The 19,779-nt window shown below is 35.5% G+C and overlaps 1 protein-coding gene across 4 annotated transcripts in view; it reads left to right on the top strand.

The window, feature by feature from the left end:
- Positions 1–19,779, top strand: part of PCDH11X (protocadherin 11 X-linked) — a 395,938-nt gene that overhangs the window by 171,942 nt on the left and 204,217 nt on the right. Inside the window, exon 4 of one of the 4 annotated variants that reach the window (XM_065729490.1) lies at positions 16,393–16,400. The exons of the other annotated variants lie outside the window; for them this stretch is intronic. Within the exon in view, the coding sequence (XP_065585562.1) occupies positions 16,393–16,400 (8 nt within the window). The remainder of the gene's footprint in view (positions 1–16,392; positions 16,401–19,779) is intronic. 4 annotated transcript variants of the gene reach the window in all.

Here is a 19,779-nt window from a genome sequence, read left to right as displayed (position 1 = left end):
AAGTGTTTCTCTACATATTAACTTGTTGCTCTTCATATATACCTAGAATATTAGTTTATTTGCTAGTTCTAACCTTCCTGGCAGGGGCAGGGAAACATACCAGTAGGTCAGCTGGCCCAAAGCCCCATGCTTGCCATCAGCACCTCCAGGGATTAGACATCCACAGAAGAGTCTTCTCCAGACTGAACAACCCCCAGTTCTCCTAGCCTGTCCCCATGACAGAAGTGCTGCAGCCCTCAGAGCATCCTTATGGCCTCCCGTGGACCCACCCCAATAGCTCCTTCTTCTCCCTGAGCTGGGGCCCCAGAGCTGAATGCACAGCTCCAGGTGGGGTCTCACAAGAGAAGAGCAACGGAAGATAATCACCTTCTCGACCTGCTGGTCATGCTGATGTCTTGCAAAATAGTGCTCAGAGTCTGACAGATTTTGGTTTCTGCAAACAGATGTTATTTAACTCATGCTTCTCAAGTAATTGCTTATTGCTTCCGTCTTCACCAGACTACCAGGCATCAGTGAGTTGCAAGAGAGTTTGTAATTATCTTCCTAAAGAGGAGGTAGACTTAACTTTAAGAAACACCTTAAAAACACTGCCTAAACCTGTTTTCCTGAAGCAGAATTGCTGTTAGATTTCCTCCTCTTTTTTTCTGCCATGTTTCTGTGCAGACTTTCACTCCCTCTTTTGTAGTTCTACACTTCCCAAAATTACTGTTTTCTTTTACATCAGTCCCATAGGTTTGTGGAGCCTTCTGACATCTGTATCAGTTTAAGAGACTGTACTGTATGTTATACTGAATTACCTTGCTCCTTGGTACAGCAGACTTTAGGACTTAAGGGACATATTTTAGCTATAGCAGAAGACGCCCTTATTAAGCTTTTTTTCTGTCATATAATTTTTCTTTAGAAATCTTGGAATGGCAATGACACAATACACTTAAAATAATATTCTGATTGCACTCAAATCAGAATTATCAGAGGGCATAATTTATGTTGTTGGGAAAGATATAACAGCCTCCCTTTTATATGGCAAAACTCCCATTCCACTTAAAGTAGTGACTAGCTAGTGGCTAGAGGAGAGATCATATTTCCAAATGAAGTGAGCATAGGAATATTTTTGATATATTTTAGTAACTGCTGAAACTCTTATACTGCTCCTTGTGTGGTGATCATTCTCCATACAAACAAAGCTCCTTTAGAAGGCATAGGGAGGAGGAATGGTGATACTGAGAAATACACAGAATGTGGATGAGGCATGAAACGGGATAGGTCATACTCTAACCAGAAGCAATGTAAACTTGTGTTCCGTAGGAGGGAACAAAAACCCAACCTATACAGCAGAAGACCAAGCAAATATAGCTTTGGAAAATAAATGCTTCTGAATAAGATTGTTTAGGTATGATAGATGCATTGTCAGCCTGCTGCAACTAAAAGCTAAATACCTGAGTTTTAGAGGGAAAAAACCCACAATTGAACAAAATCAATCATTGGGGTGTAGACTATTAAATGTTGACAAGTGGTAAAGGCAGGTTATACTGCTCTAAAACTTTGGGGGATAGCAAAGCACCTTTGAGTAAACTTACACTCTTTAAATCAAAAATGAAAGTTCATTGTTTTCTTTCATGGCATTATATGTCAGGGGCCAGTATTCTCAGAGACTGTTTCACAGCACGAAATTACTGTTTTACTTGGTTCTTTATATTTTTGACCTTGAGATCTTGATCATTACAGTCTATCTACCTGACAACTGCGGAGTTCAGAAAAAGTTGAGATTCTGTAACAAAGATCTCTTTTTTTCCTTTTTAGTCAAATAATGAGCAATGCTGGTTATGCAAAGTGAAGGTCAAAAAAACGTATTCATTATTTTCTGTAGAGAACATTACACAGAAAACCCACACAAATCATTTGTTTTTCTTCTGCAGCCAAAGAATTCACCACAGAGTTGCATGAAAATGCAAACTGAAGTCTTAAGGAGGCAATGTTTCAGACTATTTAGAATTGCTTTCTTAAAATAACAAAGCTTCCATTGATTTATTCTTCTCTAATATAGTTCAGACTGCATGATTTAGAAAGTTTAAATTTGTGTAGAAATTATGGGGAATAGATAGAGTGTGCTAACACTGTGGAGACCGTCACAGGATTTCACTTGTTTATGCACTGATCTGACTTTGGTATTTTGTGATTTGGTCACTTTCTGAGGACTGAGCACCAATTACCAAAACTGAAACAATGAAGGTGAGCTAGTAATCAGATGTAATGGTGGTATCTTGCTGTCCTTTTCTCTTACTGATGGCTAGGAAATTCACTTCTTTGTTATGCCAGTTTGTGCAAGAGTAAATGGAGGAATACTGAGAGATGAACACTAGTCATAACTTGAACGTTTAGTTTCATAGATCTATGAGGAAGATACAATAAAACCAAGAGTAAAAAAAGTCTAATCTGCTCCCAACATCGGTGATTTTTTTTCCAAAAAGATAATGTAATCTCCCTTGTAATTTGTGTCCTGTTACTCTTTTTGTCAGGGATATAATGTGTGATGCATACATTATTTCTGACACACACTTGTGTCAGACTGCACTGAACGAAATGTCAGGTCTAGAATTCTGAAGGGAAGCAACCTTTGGTCACTTCTTAGCCTTTTCTGATATTTCAGTCAGCTGTTAGAGAGGACAGTAGGTGGAGAAAGATTACTTGCTTAAAAACATTATATCACATCATTACATTTGTATTCTTCTGAATGTTCTTCTGTAGGGGTAGCTATCTCTCTTTCACAAGTTAGCTACTCCTTCCTAATGCAAAGAAGAAATTGCCTGAGAAGAAAAGCATACTGGAAATTATAAATCTTCCATAGTTGCGGTAAGATATTGGAATGGAAAGGAAAAAGTAATATTGTGTGTTCTATGGCCTATTACTGACTTCTAGGCATTATTACATAGCAATCTAGGCTTCTCTTTGGAGTGGAAGGAACTAAATGCATAAATGCTAATTAAGCCAAGACAAAATAAATTTTATGTGCTATTTTCTATACGTAACATCATATGACTACGGCAGACTTTACAGTGAAATAAAAGCTAAATGAAGAAACTGCTCTGGTGCTGTGCATCTATTAGTTTGCCTTAGAAACAGATATTCTCTGATGACCTTGTCTACTGCAGTGGGGTGTGAAGCTAGAAGGAATGTTTCAAACTTATGTGTGTTTCTTACGTATTTAAGAATGTTTCTTACTTATGTCATCTAAGAGAATGGTAGCAGCCTATTTTGTGTCATATTTACAAGTCCTGTGTGCTGAATGGAACCTAGAATAATTTATAAGGTTACTTAGAAATTCTTTATTTTAGAACACTTTATTAGATTTTGTATTTATTTGAATTGTTTTCACCTGATAATTTTCTGTTAACAAGAGTACTTTTTATTATAGTAACCTTCTTTCAAAAATGCCATATTATTTTTTCTTCTTATAGCAAGATTGGAAACTCAAAAAGAGTAAAGAGGGAGACATTTGCTGTTCTGAAGTTCCCAGAAGGCAAAGATGACAATAGGAACTCTACTGGTTCCTCAGAAATTTTTAGACTACCTTTTTTAAATTACAGAAGATGTGAAAGTTTAAGAGTTTGTTTTACTGGTAAAATCCTTACTTTAAAATAGTCCCTTGATGTAGTGCATAAGATAAATCATTGCTGTGGTTGTTTTGACACTCTGGAGTGTAGTTATATTATGCACTGGTTTCCCAAGAGATCTTAAATTTTAACAAGCAGAGGCCAGTGTGAGTGATGAAATGAGGCAGCAGCAGAGCCATTTCAATTATACTTTTATTACACAGCCATTCTTTGTGGAGCACTTCATACTTTTTGTAATGCTTACTAGAGTATGAAGTGCTTCATGTGAAGAAGAGGTAGCTCTGATTTTATGAGTAAGTGGGCAGTGTGATTTCAACTTGCTCTGACAGCAGTGCTGTGGTTGTAACAGCAGGAGTAGCACAGGAGAGAGCAGGGAAAAAAACCTGCTCTGTACAGCTGTAATGGCTGAGGCTCTCAGTGGAGAATTACAAGTTTTGAAAATTTGGAAATAATCTTGTAAACTGAGGGGCATGTTTTTTATATTTTTTCACAGCTTGTTGTATAGTTATCTTCTTGTACGGTGAGTTCTTTCTGAACATTTATTTTTAATATAGGTTGTCATCTTGAAAGCCTGTTAAATCTTTTGAAAGTGTTAGAAGTGTAACTTACTCATTAGATTCTCACTATATGTTCCCTTTTCATGTGAAAACAATAATGGGTATGTTAGACTGATTACAAGTGTAAATATGTAAAGATCTGGAAGTTTAAACCATCCCTCTCACTTGCTAAATTTTAAGGAGCAATTTATAGTAATGATAAGGGATTTATATTAAAGTAACTTCCCATTTGGTCTGCAGTGACAGCACCAGGAAATCCTGTTAGGTTACACAGTATACTCCACAGCTTTTCTTTCTATTGTAAATTTATCGTGTGCTTTCTCCTTGCTTTAGGGTATGTAACTTTTGGTGTTACTTCAGGTGCCCCTTGATCCCTCAGCATGCTCAAATTCATTGCAATAAATGCACCGCCAATGCACATTTAACCCAGGCAGAGATTCACTAGGTATTTGTAGGACAGCAGTTCAGTTTCTTCCTGGAGACAGGAATCACAGCTGGTTCTTTATGGATCAAACTGTTGTACATATTCTGGTCAGGCTGCAGATGATGGTGGTTATTAGATTCCCATCAGAATATACTAACTTCCATTCTAATTCAGTGTTATTAGAAATCTCCCTCAATGTCTAACGTAATTGTTAATTTAGACCACTTGTGTTTTTCTGAGATTAGTGAGAAGGGAATCTATTTTTCTCCCTTTACAAGCAGACCTGTTAAATCCTTTGGCTGAATGCATAACGATTACAAGTCTCAACTGACAAGCTGCAATTTTTTCAATTCCTGAAAGGTCATTTATAATAACAGAAATGACTAGTGTAGCACACCTACAATATCTGTGTTGTGAGGGAACTCTGATTAGAATTTCATCTGGTACCAAGGGATACGCTTTTTGTATGCAGAGGGAGGCTGTTAGACTGCTATTCATGTCCACAGCTACTCTAGCCAGCAACAAATGCTCACACTCCTTTCTTGTAAATAAAGAAGAAGAAAAAAGTGATAGTATAAATCCAAACTGCCTTGATAGAATGGTATTAAGTTCTGATTAGGGACAGATGTGCAACTTATTATGGAAAGAATTGTGTAATATAAACTGTAATGCTACGGTGCTATATGAGCATATTGGAAAAGAAGGAAAACTCAATTTCAGAATAAGCAAAGGAAAAGGACTGTTTTCCTTCTGTGATGTATTTGTGCTCTAAAAGATTTAGTACTTGAGAACAGAGTTGTATCTCTTTCCCAGCGCTTGGAGAGCATCTCTCTTTTGTGGCTTCTTTTTTTTACTCCTGCTACAAAATTCTTCAGTGTTTTGGATGTGGATGGAATTGGTGGAGTAGGTTGATTACGTCTGATATAGTTGTAACTTTCTCTAAAATTGAGGAAGTTTGTGAACACCATCATTGAATATAAGACTGTGAAGTGTCTACTGTTGTCCTTGGTACTTCGTCTCAGATTCTAGTGAAATTCACACAATGTTCAAGTTTCCACTCTCCTTCTCTTGAACCTTCAGATCCCAAATTCAACTATTCTTATCCAGGTGTTGTGTTATTTACCCACACCTTCACATATTTTAGTGTCTATTATGAATTCTCATTTTTTACTTGTAATATCTGTGAAGTTACCCACTTATTATTCACTCATTTTTACTTTGCTTCTGAGGTGAAATAGAAGTGTTTTGTTGGAGAAAATGAAGTGAATATCTTGATGCAAAGAAGTTCAATCAAAATTGCTTCTCAGCAATTTAACCATCTATTTTGTTCCATTTTGGATGAATGATGTACTTCTCTGTTTCATTTTACTTTTTTTTTTTTTAATCCTTGCCATAAAATAGACTGGCACAGTATAAAGAATGTTCCATCTCACAATATGCACACATATTTTCCAGGAATAAATTAGAACATTTCCCAGTGCTCCAGCACATCACAGTTTAATGTAGGCCAATAGATCAAAGACAACTGCTGTAGTTTCCCTCCTGGGCCTGTTAAAACCATTATAAATGTGACCCTTTATAACATGTGCTGTATTATTTAGAAAGCCACTGTTTCCCTAGAGTTAATCTATTCAAGAAGTTATTGAATTTGGGCTTCTTTTTAAGTACATCTTTCTATGGCACTTCCACTTATGTATCTAGTTAGCTAGCTAGCTTATTTTATGTATCCAGTGCACCAACCATACCATGTTGCATTTAGACTGAACCAGTGGCCACGAATGTGTTCTCCAACTAGTGACTTCTCATTTCACATATAGAGCCTTTACATGGTTAACAATACAGACAATCACCAATTTGTTTAGGAATCCAGAGATGAGCATTTTGAGGAGGCCTTCAATTCTTATTTCTTTATATGTGATTAACCTATGCAAAATAAGTTCTACTTGTCAAGACTGAATTACTTCATATGAAATCTGTAAAATAGCTCTGCTATTCTTGTGAACTAAATCAAGGTGATTTCCCTCACAATATCAAACAAGTAAAATTGCTATGTGCATGTGAGAGAGATAAAGAGCAGCATATATATGTGAACCATTTGTATAACTGAAATACGTATGCTTGTCTTTGAGAGATTCCTGTATAATATGTTCCTTAGAACATTAATCAATAATAGCATCATTTCAAGAATAAGAATTTACTAGAAAAGAAATACTTGAAAATGCTGCATCACTGAGCTAAATACTAGCAGAAAGAAATGTCAGCTCAAAAAAAGATATGAGTGATCGCAACCTTAAAATGACTTTAAAATCTTTCCTAGCATTTAGGTGATGCTGTATTACCTTACTGTGAAATGACTATTAAAACTGCAGCTGTGGAAAAAAGGAACAGAATATTTCGTTCTATGGAAATCAGAATAAAGAATTAAAAAAGCTTGTCATTTTTTAACAAAACTCTAGGATTTAAAAGACAAAATTTTTCTAGCATCTACTCAGTACTTAGTTATCAGTTTGCAAAATGAAGAAGAGGCAACTTTTTTATAATTTGCAGGAGGATAAATCCACCGTAAAAAAGATTCCAGATTTTTAGGTACCAAATCTGTAACCCAATGTACAGATATTTCAGTTAGAGTTGTTAGGATTTAAATTCACGATCAGGCTTTGTAATAGTATTTAGGAAATAGTTTTCATGGTATGAATAGAGTTTACCCCTGGTTTATGAAGAGTAAATGGGGTAAGATGACTGATAGCATTGCTTATTTCTGTAAATTTCTGAGGTGTTTTTGTTTTCATCCTCACCCAGCTGAGGAACTGTGAGTCCCTCGGGGTGCACGTTGCTGGATGTCCCGACAGCTGACAAGACTGATGTTCCAGCCTTGAGCTCATGCATTAACTGACCCAACTGTCTGATTGAGCAGTGCAATACAACTCTGCAGTGCTTTATTCCCACTCTGTCATGCACTGTAGTTATTTATTATCCTCTCTGATACAATTTGGCACACTTTGGTATATGCTCAGATGAATTATGTCAAAGATTGGTAAGGTCTTTGTATTTTTCCTGGGAGACTGCAACTTAATATGAAAATTAACAAGAATTATTTTCACCAGCCAGCCCAGTTCACAGAATGAAAGTTGAGAATTATTTGCTTAAATTGATACTGAAAAAAGGTACATGCAGTTGGAATTTCAGATATATTAAAAAATGGTTGATCTTAGAAATCATTACTTTCTGCAGGTAGACACGGTAAGTAGTTTATATGCTTTGGATGCTAATACAGAGAGGGCATATGTGGCAGACTTGCTTTTTCTGAATTAGTAAGACATGGTCTTACAAGTGATTTGTTATTTAATGAAATTTCAAGTAGCTGAGATAAAGCATCAAGTTCACTATAAACAAATCTTTTATTATATAAACAAATGAGATTTAAATTACAGTGATTTTTCACCTGATATAGATCATTGCAAAGTAAATAGTCATTTACATTACACCTTGTTGCTGTGCTGTATGAATATGTATTGCAGTGCTGATGAGCAGAGGCTGTTCAGGAGGAAGGGCTGCAGCCACCTTCCTTCCTCTGTCTGGGTTCTGTCTGGGGCAGGGGATTGGACAGGGCTGGGTGCAGCCAGGGCAGCCTCATTTCTCCTCCTGCAGTCTGTGTGGGAGGGTGGTGACAGCTGAGCCCTTAGATATTAAAAAGCATTTTGTGTCAAGGGAGATAAAGGGGCCTCAGTCGGTATCTTCAGTCCCATTTCCTTTCCTTTCCTTGAATAGGATTTTGATCTATGAAAAACAAATTATTCTTTCCTTCAAATCTGATCAGTCAAGAAGGGGAAAACCATTTTGGATCTGACCTTTCCTTACATTAATTCTACAGGGCTAAAGCAGTTTGAATTAGTATTTTTTTAACAACTATGTATTTTATAGACAAGATAATTACTCATTTAACTCCTAAGTGTTGGAACCATGTTGGCCACTTTCAGCTGTCTTTAGGAAATGCTGGAAAAAAATGGTGTGGAGAACATGGTTGGTGTGGACTGGATGTGTGGTGTAGGGGAAACGTCCACCGTGCAAGACTGGCTGCAAGCAGATATGCATAAACTATGGATATGGTTTTAATACTGCATTCCTTTTTAGAAGAAAAACATCTTAACACCCAGAAAGGAATTCTATTATAAAGTTTGATTGTTGCATTAATTGACTGGGTAGCTACGAACAGATTTTTCTACCTTCTTGATGAAAGAGTCTTTATCTATCTCTCAAGTGTAGAGTTAGGTGGTACCTGAGATCATTGGGCAGAAAAGTGATTCCTCCTAGTAAGTTCAGCCTTCGTTTAAAATGTCAGTACAGCTGAATTGTTGGTAGTATACATTTGCTCCAGCCTGGTGCATTGGAGAACATTTTCCTGACCCATTTATGCTTCTCCCATGTACCCATAGCATACCACCTCATACCGCCTGTAAATTATTTTCCTTTCTCCTGTGCTTTCAGCCTAATGATTAATAGTAAACCTAGTGATGAATGTGAACCAAAGAGTAGCAATTATAATTTCATTAATCACCTAATAATTGGGGTCCAGGGCTCAACTGCGACTTTAGACTTTTACATCCTAAGGAATTAAAGAGAAATTTCTATTAATCACTGTCCTAGCTGCCGACACGGCCTGCTCTAACAATAGATCTAATCACTTCAAAATAGGCTACAATTAGAGTGAAGATGATAAAGGAGTTCATCGTCTGATCCCGGGAGGTAACAGGAAGGAGCCTCTCTATTACACCAGTGATTTGACTTTAAATGCTAGGTATTAAAGTCATGTTTCCCTGGAGATTTATAAATGTTTAAAGCTTTTAATAAACTTAACCTGACTTCAGGAGAGTGTTCAAAGCCAGATTGTTTGCTGTAGTTTGATCTCTGTGTGGTGATTTGGCATCCCAGTTGCTGGGTCGTGACACATACCGGCCTCCCCCGTGGAAAAAAAAAAAGTTATTGAAATTGTTTATTTTTTTTTTACACAGAAAAGTTGGATGGATGTAATTTCCTCATTTTCCCTCCATTTATTCATAAAGTTTGAACTGATGTGTGATAAAATGGTAAACTGGAAAAGTGTGATGTACCTGATTTTGTATAACCAAATAGGAACTTTGCTATAGCATCAAAAGCAAGTATGTCAGGCTACTAAAAATAGGGAATATATTGTATGCTGTGTGTTTCAGACCTCCAGCTGGGAAGACCATATTTTGTATAAATCTTCTGGAGAAATTCTTCAACTTTAATGGCTCTATGCTATCTGATTTAAGTACAGAATTAAATGAAGCCACCAATATGTAAGCAGCATTCAAAAAATAAAGACTACATGCACAGAGAAATGAAGAATTTTCTAAAATATATATGTAGAGATAAGCTACAGGTATCCATATTTGAGAAACTGAAATGATGTAACAAAACCAACTGGAATAATCACAATGAAGATGATATAAATGAAGTATAAATGGCAATAGTAGCATGTCAGAAACATGAAAATATGTTGGAATTATCAGCATGTTGTCACTCATGAAGGCTTATGTTAAATCTCTGCTTTTCTTTGTTTTAGTCAAACACAAGTAATTTTATAAAAACAAACATAGGTTTTAAAGTGTTTGCAAATGAAACCTTCTAAGGCACAAATAATGCAGGATTTTGTAAGACTATTCTAGTTAAGAGTATTCATAGGATATCACTCAGCCATTACAAGTACCAGAGTATAAAGCAGCCTTCCTCACACGAAAAAAAAAAAAAAACTCAGCAAGATTATTGAAAGTATTATTACAAGCAAATGAATTCTGGATACTGATTTGAATTTTGAAGCATAATCATACATGGGAAAATTCATCTTGTAGAACAATATAAATACTTTATACGTACATAAAGTAGAGCTTGGATCAATTTATTCATTTTAAGGCAGTATTAAAGCTGTGCTCTTTCTAAATTGCGCCATTGTTCTAAAGAGTAGACGACTTCCTGTTCCTAGCAGCCATCTAAAACAAGTGTAGGGAGTGACCTGAGCTGAAACCAGCCTGACCAAATGCTTTGTTGTTGAAACTGAGCTTTGCAAAAAATCAAATTGTCATTTTCTTACTGAATGTAACTTCCTTTTCAACTCAAAGTTTCTTTGAAAGCAAGTTTCAGGTTCCTTCATGGTGTTTGTTGCTCCTATTCTTTTCGTTTAACTCTGTGAGGCAGTGAGCTATTTGTCATGGTTATTTGCTTCATCACTATCACATCTGAGCTGTTCAGCTCAGTTGGTGTTGCTTCCTTCACTGTTTGGTGAAGCATGTGTCTCAAAGTGAGGATTTGATACAACTTGCGAAGCTTTAGTTGCTTAGCCTAAACAGAATCTAAGTTCAGCAGAGCTAAAAGGGGCTATCTTTCTTTGTGGGGATCAGTTACATCTCTACTTCTCCTGGATGGGTTTTAAGACCTTTTCCCTTCTCATGTGTAAAAGCATATTTGTTCTCTTTAAATTATGTTTGCACTGGAGAGTATGGAGATAGTTTTCCATGAGAATTTCTACACAGAGAAGTCATAGCTTGGCAGTATGGAGAGAGGAACAGGTTTGAAGACTGGCGTATTTAAAATTCAAGTGAATTGGAGTTCAGGTGGCATTAGCTCATTTTCCCACAAAAATTCTTAACAATAGAGGGAAAATCAAGAATCTTTCATGAGCAAAAGAACTGAACTGCAAAGCAATTTGGTGATGTAATACTAACAGACTGAGTTATATGGTTTTATTATTACATGGAGAAAAGGTGACTAGTACCCTATTTAAAACATGCATATTACATATAGGAATGGAAATAATTTGAAGATCATAAATTTAAACCACGACTACTGTTACTGTACTCCCTCTCTTCTTTCTTTATGAGGTTTCAAATCTGTCTGCTATGTTTCATTAAGCTGCACAGCAGTAATATAAGGAAAAATTATAAATGTGAAGGAATGTTGATGTTGACTGAAAAGTTTTTTTAGCTTCACTAACTAAAAAAGGTCTTTTGCAATCTTGCTATTCATCAACACTCACCATGAAGTGATTGCACACAGAATTTTGAGAATTTTAAGTGGAGTTCAAAATTACTAGTCTGAGAAGAGTACACTCTGGGACGATGTGCTCATTTTAAACGATATTGTAAACGATGGAAGTCTCAGCACAGATCAAATGAGTAAAGTAAAATGAATTTAAATAACAGCATGGAAACAGAACATGAGGAACCGAAATACTGAGATGTAATGTTTACAGAAAAGAGATTACTTTTTAAAGTCTTTGCTAACTATTACTATTACTGTTTGTTAGATTTTTGACAGTGCTGCAAGTTCCTAAAAGGCTTATATAATACTTTTTTATAAATACTTTTTTGTCTCCTTTTTCACAGTGTTGACAGCACTTTGCTGCACAGGAGGAACTAACTACAGCAAGTAGTTTAGGATTGAAAATAATAATCATCTTCACACTTGCTACGAAATTGCCATCTTTTATGTTTGAATAGTTAAACTTTATCATCTTCTATATAAAGTTTGCCACAAGTTTTGTCTGTACATGTTTGGATGCAGTCCCAGTTTGTTAGAATGAGGTTGAAAAGGCATATGGTATTTTCTCTTACTAAGGGCTTATATTAAGTAGTAGCTGAAGGTGTGAGCTTTATATATCATCCTCATTTAATACTCATGACTGATTTTTTGTATATGTATATTCTGTTATTGTACTTTGATATATAAATAATTCATAATATTGTATAAAACAAATCTCAAAACTGTGATCTCACTTTGCTGATCACATTGAGAAGCATAACATGAACAGTAAAGAAATGAAAAGAGCTGTTTAGAATAACTGATTTCTTCCCTCTCCTATTACCATTTTTGTCATTCCTTCATACTTGCACAGATTTTTATATATGCATTATAAGTAGTAAAATAGTGTGACGTTACAAATTCAGATGAGAATATTGCAGATTAACATACTTCAGAACTACTTTGGAATGAATTTTCTCTATGGGCAATACTCTATATTGTAGTGAATGGTTGTTTATGTGTGGTTTTTTTTTGGTGTGCATTTGAGATGGGTCATCTCAAGGCAGCCAATTTCTACTATTCCTTGGGTTATGAAAAAAGCTTCTTGTGTTCTTTTCCATGAGGACTACAAATAGTAGAATTTCCTTATTTGTTCCCTTCTTGTAAGATCTGAGAATACCAGCAGCAGCCGTATTATAACATTGCCATTTGGGATCCTACTGGCATATAATATAGTGTAGCAAGAAGGTGTCATTATGATGACTCATTCACCCAGATTGTGAAAGGCTGTGATTCATTAATGACAATTATATGCTCCAGATCATGATATTTACTGCAGCCTGAAATCTTATGATAATGGAAAGGCAAGAATCAAGAGGAAGAGGGGAAAAGGAAATTCCTCTGCCATCAGCTGAACATATTCATTTTCACTTGATATTGATAAAACGAATAAGCAATAAAAATAGAAAAAAAAAACAGTAAAAAAGTGGTGAAAGAGAATCTATGTAAAATCACAACATGGAAGAGTATTAGTAACAGGCAATATTCAGGTGCCCTTGCATAGCGTCCTTTTATGTCCTTCATTATTATTCTTCACTCTATCTTCCCAAGCACAGGAATCTTGGTTTAGAAAGATACAACATACAGTTTATTTGACATATTTAAGATTCTCAAAAGATCTCTATGTTGTTCTTTATTTTTTGTGTGAGAATACTTTGCTTTAAAACTTGTGCCTTGAAAAGAGTTACTGATGATTTAACTAGATTCCATAAAACCACTATCATAAGTCTTGTTGCAAAATTAGGATGTCAGACTTTTCATATAAATTCTGTGAGAAAACTTTCTTCTCCTTTACATCAATCCTTTAAATCCCTAAAACTTTTCTTAACAAAGGGCTGAAGAATAATAATTACTTTTTTACGTGCAGTTTTTGTTTAAATAGAGTATGTTATGTTTAAATTAACTTTAGAGCTTTCTCAGTTTTTCAGCATATTTAATTTGTTCTCTCAGTAAATTTTGTTGACACTTTTTGCCTCCTCTAATTTATAGCTTCAAATTCATCTTGAACTTGAGATACATGCTATCTGAGGAAATCTTTCCATTTCTCTGTTTTAATTTTTGGCTAAAGACGTATTTACAAATGTGTGTATGTGCTTGTCAATGTTATCAGATCTATGGCATTGTGCATGAAATGTTTTGTTCAATGATTTTTAGCTATTTGCTTTTTCATTTTTCCCTCGTGATACTTTGCTCTCTTGTTGAAGTTGTCTTATATTTGCTGGGGTTTGTTTTCATTACAGATGCCATCTGTAGAACTTGGCTTCAAACTATGCTGGAGAATATATAACTGTTCAATAAAAGTAATTCTTATGTCAAGACATGGGCATGTTATGGTTTGTAAATTTTGTTTTTACTGCCAACCTCTACTAGATTCTACTTGTTGCTCTGTGCAATTCTGTGTTGAGCAAAATATTTCCATTATTTTCTAAATAGCTAAGGACTTCATTTCAGGGTTAGAAGGGAAAAGGTTTCTCAGTGTTGTTTCCTTCTTAGGCTTTTTGGCTTCCTCAGCTTGGTCATGTTTTTACTCACTGTGGAACAAAGGAGACACTGTAACTTCAAGTAATCTCACTTTTTTTTAAATTTAAGTATCAGAAGGAAGCGCCTCTCACTGTCACTGCTAACCTGCATGCTGTTCTGATTTGAAGTGTTTCATTTATATGATCAGTTTTGGTAGAACAATTGCATATCTGAATCTGAGCAGCTTGTACCAAATCATTTCATGTACCTGTGAAACTAAAGATAATGAGTTAGGAGTTGTTCACAGGCAGAGGTCTGCTTCTGTTCCCACACAGATGGACTCGGGCTGCACTATATCTCTGTCCCATAGCCAAGCAGCATGGGCAGGGTCTTTTCACTCAAATATTCCAATGTTTGTTTGCAGATTTGTATTACAGCAGTACCATGCATTGAAGCCACACTTGAAGCATCTGAAGTATATTGGCCACTCTTAGGGTGCTATTTCCTTAGATGCTCTTGCATCCTCCTTCATGTCCTAGTGGCAAAGAAGAGATGTGGCCAGATGGTAATGCTTTATTGATGTACTGCTGCACTGTGAAATGATGGTTAGGTGACCTCTACTGCACAGTGAATGCTTCAGCTGCCTGAAGTCTGCTCTAACTTAGCCAGGTGACAGAAATCTATTTTCTAACTTTCTTCACTATGTTCCGGTAGCCTTATATAGAGAACAGTGCAAAGATGATTCTGCTATTTTTTTGCTCCATTTAATCTTCTGCTGAGTGACAGCAAAGGTGAATGACAAGCTCGATGCCTTGTGTTCCTTGCATAGGGATAGACAGCAATGTCACTTGCAGTATCTTACTGCTTATGGTATTTTCATCCTCTTATTGTTGATCAACTTTGTAAATCTTTGAAAAACAAAGATTTTGGAGGTGCGTTTCCAATTACACTGCTGAAATAGTACTATAAATGCATTGCAAGTACCTCTTTTACTGAATTGTTAAAGTTAAGTGGGCATATTTAATCTCTGAATTGTTAACATATTATTGCCTGGAAGGTACTGAGAATTACCTGTTTGTATTCATTTGTCAAATTAGCTTGCTGAACAGAAATAGATATGTTACATGATTACAGTACACGACCCAACCTTGTGGTGCTTAGATTTCAAATGGTCCCATTCTGCATTATTTACCTAATAATGCAATTTGGATTAAGTGCCAGGACTCTGAGATATTTCTGCTGGTTGTCCTTCATTTTGTAATTGAGGCTGAATTGCTAATTAAGAAAATATTTCTAATGGTTTCTGCAAGAAATTTTGCTCAACTGAAATTTTGCTCAATTGAAGCCCAACTGTTTGTTTTTGATGAATCAGACTAATCTTAACCCAACATTTTTGTTCTATATTTTGTTTTTAAGCCGCTATTGTGACAAAGTTCAAGAAACAACTTTTTTTTCTTTCCCTTGTAATTCTCTCTGTAGATTTTCAGAATTAAAATACTATCAAAAGCAATTCATATGGAGATCTTACTGGACCTTACTTTACATATTTGACATAACCTCCATGCTTTGGTTTTTATTTTTCTTACATTTAGGAATAGCACAGTTCAAGTAAGGGTAGACTGATATTATATGTGTATAAAAAACTGTGCAGATACAGTGGAGTTTTCTTGTTAGGCTTAACTAGCTGGTATTGTTAAGTAAAATGTTACAGCACTATGATGATAACAATAAACAGCATTTCTTGAGAACATAAATACACAATATGCAGTACAAAAGATCCCAATGTGAATTAGTCTGTAACTCTTCATGCCAGTGAACACAGGGCGTTATGACTCAGCCATGTGCAAATAAATGCTAATGGTTGACAAACTCCTTTGGTACAAAAGGGTGTTCCTTAGGGAAATCTTAAGGATTGCAGTTTTTCTCCCAGCAGAAAACCTGTTTGGTCTGTTTCAGGTGACAGCTCTATCATCTTGCAAAACATTAAAAATGGTTCTTCCTTGGTTTAAAAATGGCTTAGGATGTGTGTGTAGAAACAGTGTGAAGAGTATCAAACCATCAATTTATATTTGTGAAGTTATTAGTTTAATGCAATCAGTTGCGCATAAAACTCTGCTTAACTTTGGCATTCACTGGAGGCTCTGTTATGCGAAGTGCAAAGGATTTTGAGAGAAGAATGTTGAACTTTACCCACCCGCCTGCAACAGTGATGTAAATAAGCCTTACAAGTAAAGTATTATTGAAGCCAAGAAGGTGAACTAAGGCTGACTAGATGTTCAAACCAGAATGTCAATCAGTGTGATCACTGCGACTCATCATGCTTCACTCCCAGCAGATGGTCTGATAGCACACTTTTAATTTATTAGCTAATGTGAGACACAGTATTGATTTAATACTTTGTTATACTGACTTACTGCTATGTGGTGCAATTTTGTTTTGGAGCATGACCTCAGTGAAATCAGCTTTACATCTATAACAGCACTAAAATAAATCATGTGTTTCACCAAAACACTTCTAAATGTTGACTAGGAAAATTTGCATGGAGATGAGTGTATCTATGTGTATCTAGTCATTGACGTGAACTGTATTTCATAGTTTTTTATGTTTTGAATATATGCATTAATTAAGCGTCAAGCTTCTTTGTCTGTCTTTGTAAGGGTGCGTGCAGTCTTCATTTGAATATGTAAGAAATCATATTTCAGGCATATTTTCAGAATTATCTGACATCTAATTTTAACTGGTATCAGCAGAGAGGTAAATGTCTAAATACCTTTGAGGATCTGAGAAGATTTATATTTTTATTTTTGCTAAAAGGGTTTTATTGCTTTTATGAAAATTCAAAAGTTGCTTGAATTTTTCTTTTGAGCTAAGAAAGTCTCAAGACATTTTTTAAAATTGAAGAAAAAGTTAGGAAGGCACTTTTTCCATTACCTTAGAATTAATATTTTATTTATATTACTTGCATGAAGTGTATCTCCATCAGTCTGAGATATGTGGTCAAGTGTATTCTTTTCAACCAACTGCAAGTTTTCAAGGTTCTCTGGGGATGTGGTATCCAATATTTCTATTAAAAGAGAGCACACAGAATACAGTTTGACTTCCCTAAGGGAAACAGAATGAAGTTGGCACAGATTGCTCTATAGATTCATAAGCAAAAAGGGCAAGAGGAGGGAGATGTGAGATCTGTGTTCAGTTAGCAGCATGACTTGGTTGCATTGGTGACATTCAGCACTGGGTCACTGGTCTTAGGAAGGCCATGGGTATAGGTGAATGATTTCACAACTTGTAACAACGAAGAGTCACATAGGTCGTAGGATTTCCAGCCTGCATAGACTGGAAATTTTATCACTATGCTTCGGCTTTTGTTCTTCATCATACTCTTGTAAAGACATACCACACCTCTATTTCCATGTGTATAGATATAACATTATTTTCTCTCTCAGTGATTCATCTGATAGATAGCTGTCTTTGTATAATGCTGCATGTTAAAGCTGTGTAAAATTTAACAGACATAAAGACAGGTCTTCTGTTTAAAATCCAATAATAGATATTGAATAGTAACTGCCTCCAAAATTTAAACTAATGTATGTCTTTGTACTGCATCAGAATTTATCGCAAATGTGGGGAAGTATATATTTGTATTGGAAGCTTAAAGTTAGTCTCTCCAGTACTTATGTTTCTGGCCTTTAGATGGGAGTAAGCAGCACGTATATGAATAGTGTTCTGTTATTTCTTATGCTAATCAGGTTATGATTATCTCTTTGTTTGGAAAGGAGATTTTCTTCTGAAACAGGGATATTGCAAAATTTATAGAAGCTTTTCAAAATGAAACTCATTTGAAATAGAATATTAAATGTTAGTTACATATCATTGAAGATGAGATTTTTTTTCCTGAAATCCATTTGCTTCGTATAAAAATGTTAATTTTGGTGAAAGAATTATTTTAAAATACTGATGTCTGATACTCATCTTGTAAGCAATTTTCAGCCTGACTTTATTTTCCCACCAATAATGTATTTCCTGCTGTTTAGAAACTACATAGAGTTGGCAACATCACTTTGAAATATTCTTATATTCTTATATTAAAATGTAACACACTGTGATAAAGTGAACTACATTGGTGTTAATTTTCAGTATAACCATGCCAAAAAATTAGTGACTAAGAGCTGTAGGGTAATGAGAGGGATTCTGAAACAAATGTGATAAAATGGCGATGAGGTTGGCCTTTGCTGTAAGAGTAGCTGAAAAATCTGTGTCGACATTGCCATCGAAAAGGCTTGATCAGTCCTAAATTAATTTTGTCTTGAATAGGTCCACAGGCTGTTGCCCTTATTTTTTTTATGAAGAATAAAGGTTTTACAATACAGGCAGTTTTTCAAATCCATGACAAATAGCATGTCACTCGCACATGTTCCTTAGCTGGGGAACTGTGAGAAAATTTCAAGTAAAGTGTCACTATAAGATTTTAATACAAAGCAATGTACTTTTCACATTTTTTTCAGTAATGGGCTAAGTTGACATGGCCATCAAAGATCAAATAGAACTGTTAACATCTGGTGAATTCTTTATAAACAAATATAAAGAAGATATAACCCAGAAATTGTTAGGCAGCATCAGTAATTACCAGCCTGACCAGCTCACCTTGCTTCAGCTCTCTTGGAATTATCTATAGACAAAAAGAAGCAGATCAAAATGTGCCTGACATTATCATAGCCTCAGATGTGCCCTTGCAAGTAAAATGAAGTTGTTTGGTAAAGACCCAATAGTCAGAACCTGAGCTTAAAATAAATGAACTCATCTGGCTGACAGTGATTAAGGAACACACAGATCTGAAGGGGGTTTATCAGTGGGGACTGGGCTCATTTGGTGGAAACACGACTTCTTCAGCAGGCAGTGCTGGAGTCAGCAGAGGGCACAGCATAATGCTTCCAAATTAATAAAGTCTGAAAACATTTGAAATCCCACATGGCTTCTTATATCAGTCTTTTCCTTAAATATGGTAAAATAATGTATTTTTATGTGATAGCTGACCATCACAGAATTACAGTAAAAAAATTCTCCCAAAATGATTCTCATGCACACCTGTATTGAAAAATGTTTAAAAAATTAATACACAGGGAGTTAAATTGTGACTTGATTTCAGAATGCTGATTAATTTGGTCCTCAGTGTACATTTCCCAAAAAAGGTTAATGAATCTGTTGAACTAATGAACTTTTCTTAATTAATACAAGTTTCAATTTTCTCAGAGCAAGGGCATTAGAGAAGAGAGCAATGAATACCACACAAATAAGCAGATATTCACCACACTTTTGTCAACTCTGTATACTACCCATGCATAGATGATGAGTTGTTTTGCAGCCTTTGTACAAAACACCCAAGGAATGAATCTGTGCATGCATATGTAAATATAAGGAGATAATTCAGGGCTCTGTCTGGAATATATTTATAGGTAGAAGTTTTGTCCCTCTGAGACTCTTTCTCTTTGTTTAGCTGTCTCAAAGAGATGAAATTCCTACAAGCAAAAATCAGTTCTTGTAGTTAAACTGCCCTACAGATCCTAAGGTGGAAAGGCTTCTGCTCAACGTGGCGGCATTTTTTCCTTACTAATGTCTAAAATTAAATTGCCCCGAG

Source organism: Cyrtonyx montezumae, unplaced genomic scaffold (genome assembly GCF_038088225.1).
Source record: "Cyrtonyx montezumae isolate F1298 unplaced genomic scaffold, pur_monq_1.0 scaffold_11, whole genome shotgun sequence".
Classification (NCBI taxonomy): Eukaryota; Metazoa; Chordata; class Aves; order Galliformes; family Odontophoridae; genus Cyrtonyx; species Cyrtonyx montezumae.
The sequence above is the reverse complement of the archived record's forward strand: the minus strand, read 5'-3'. Positions and strand labels throughout refer to the sequence as shown.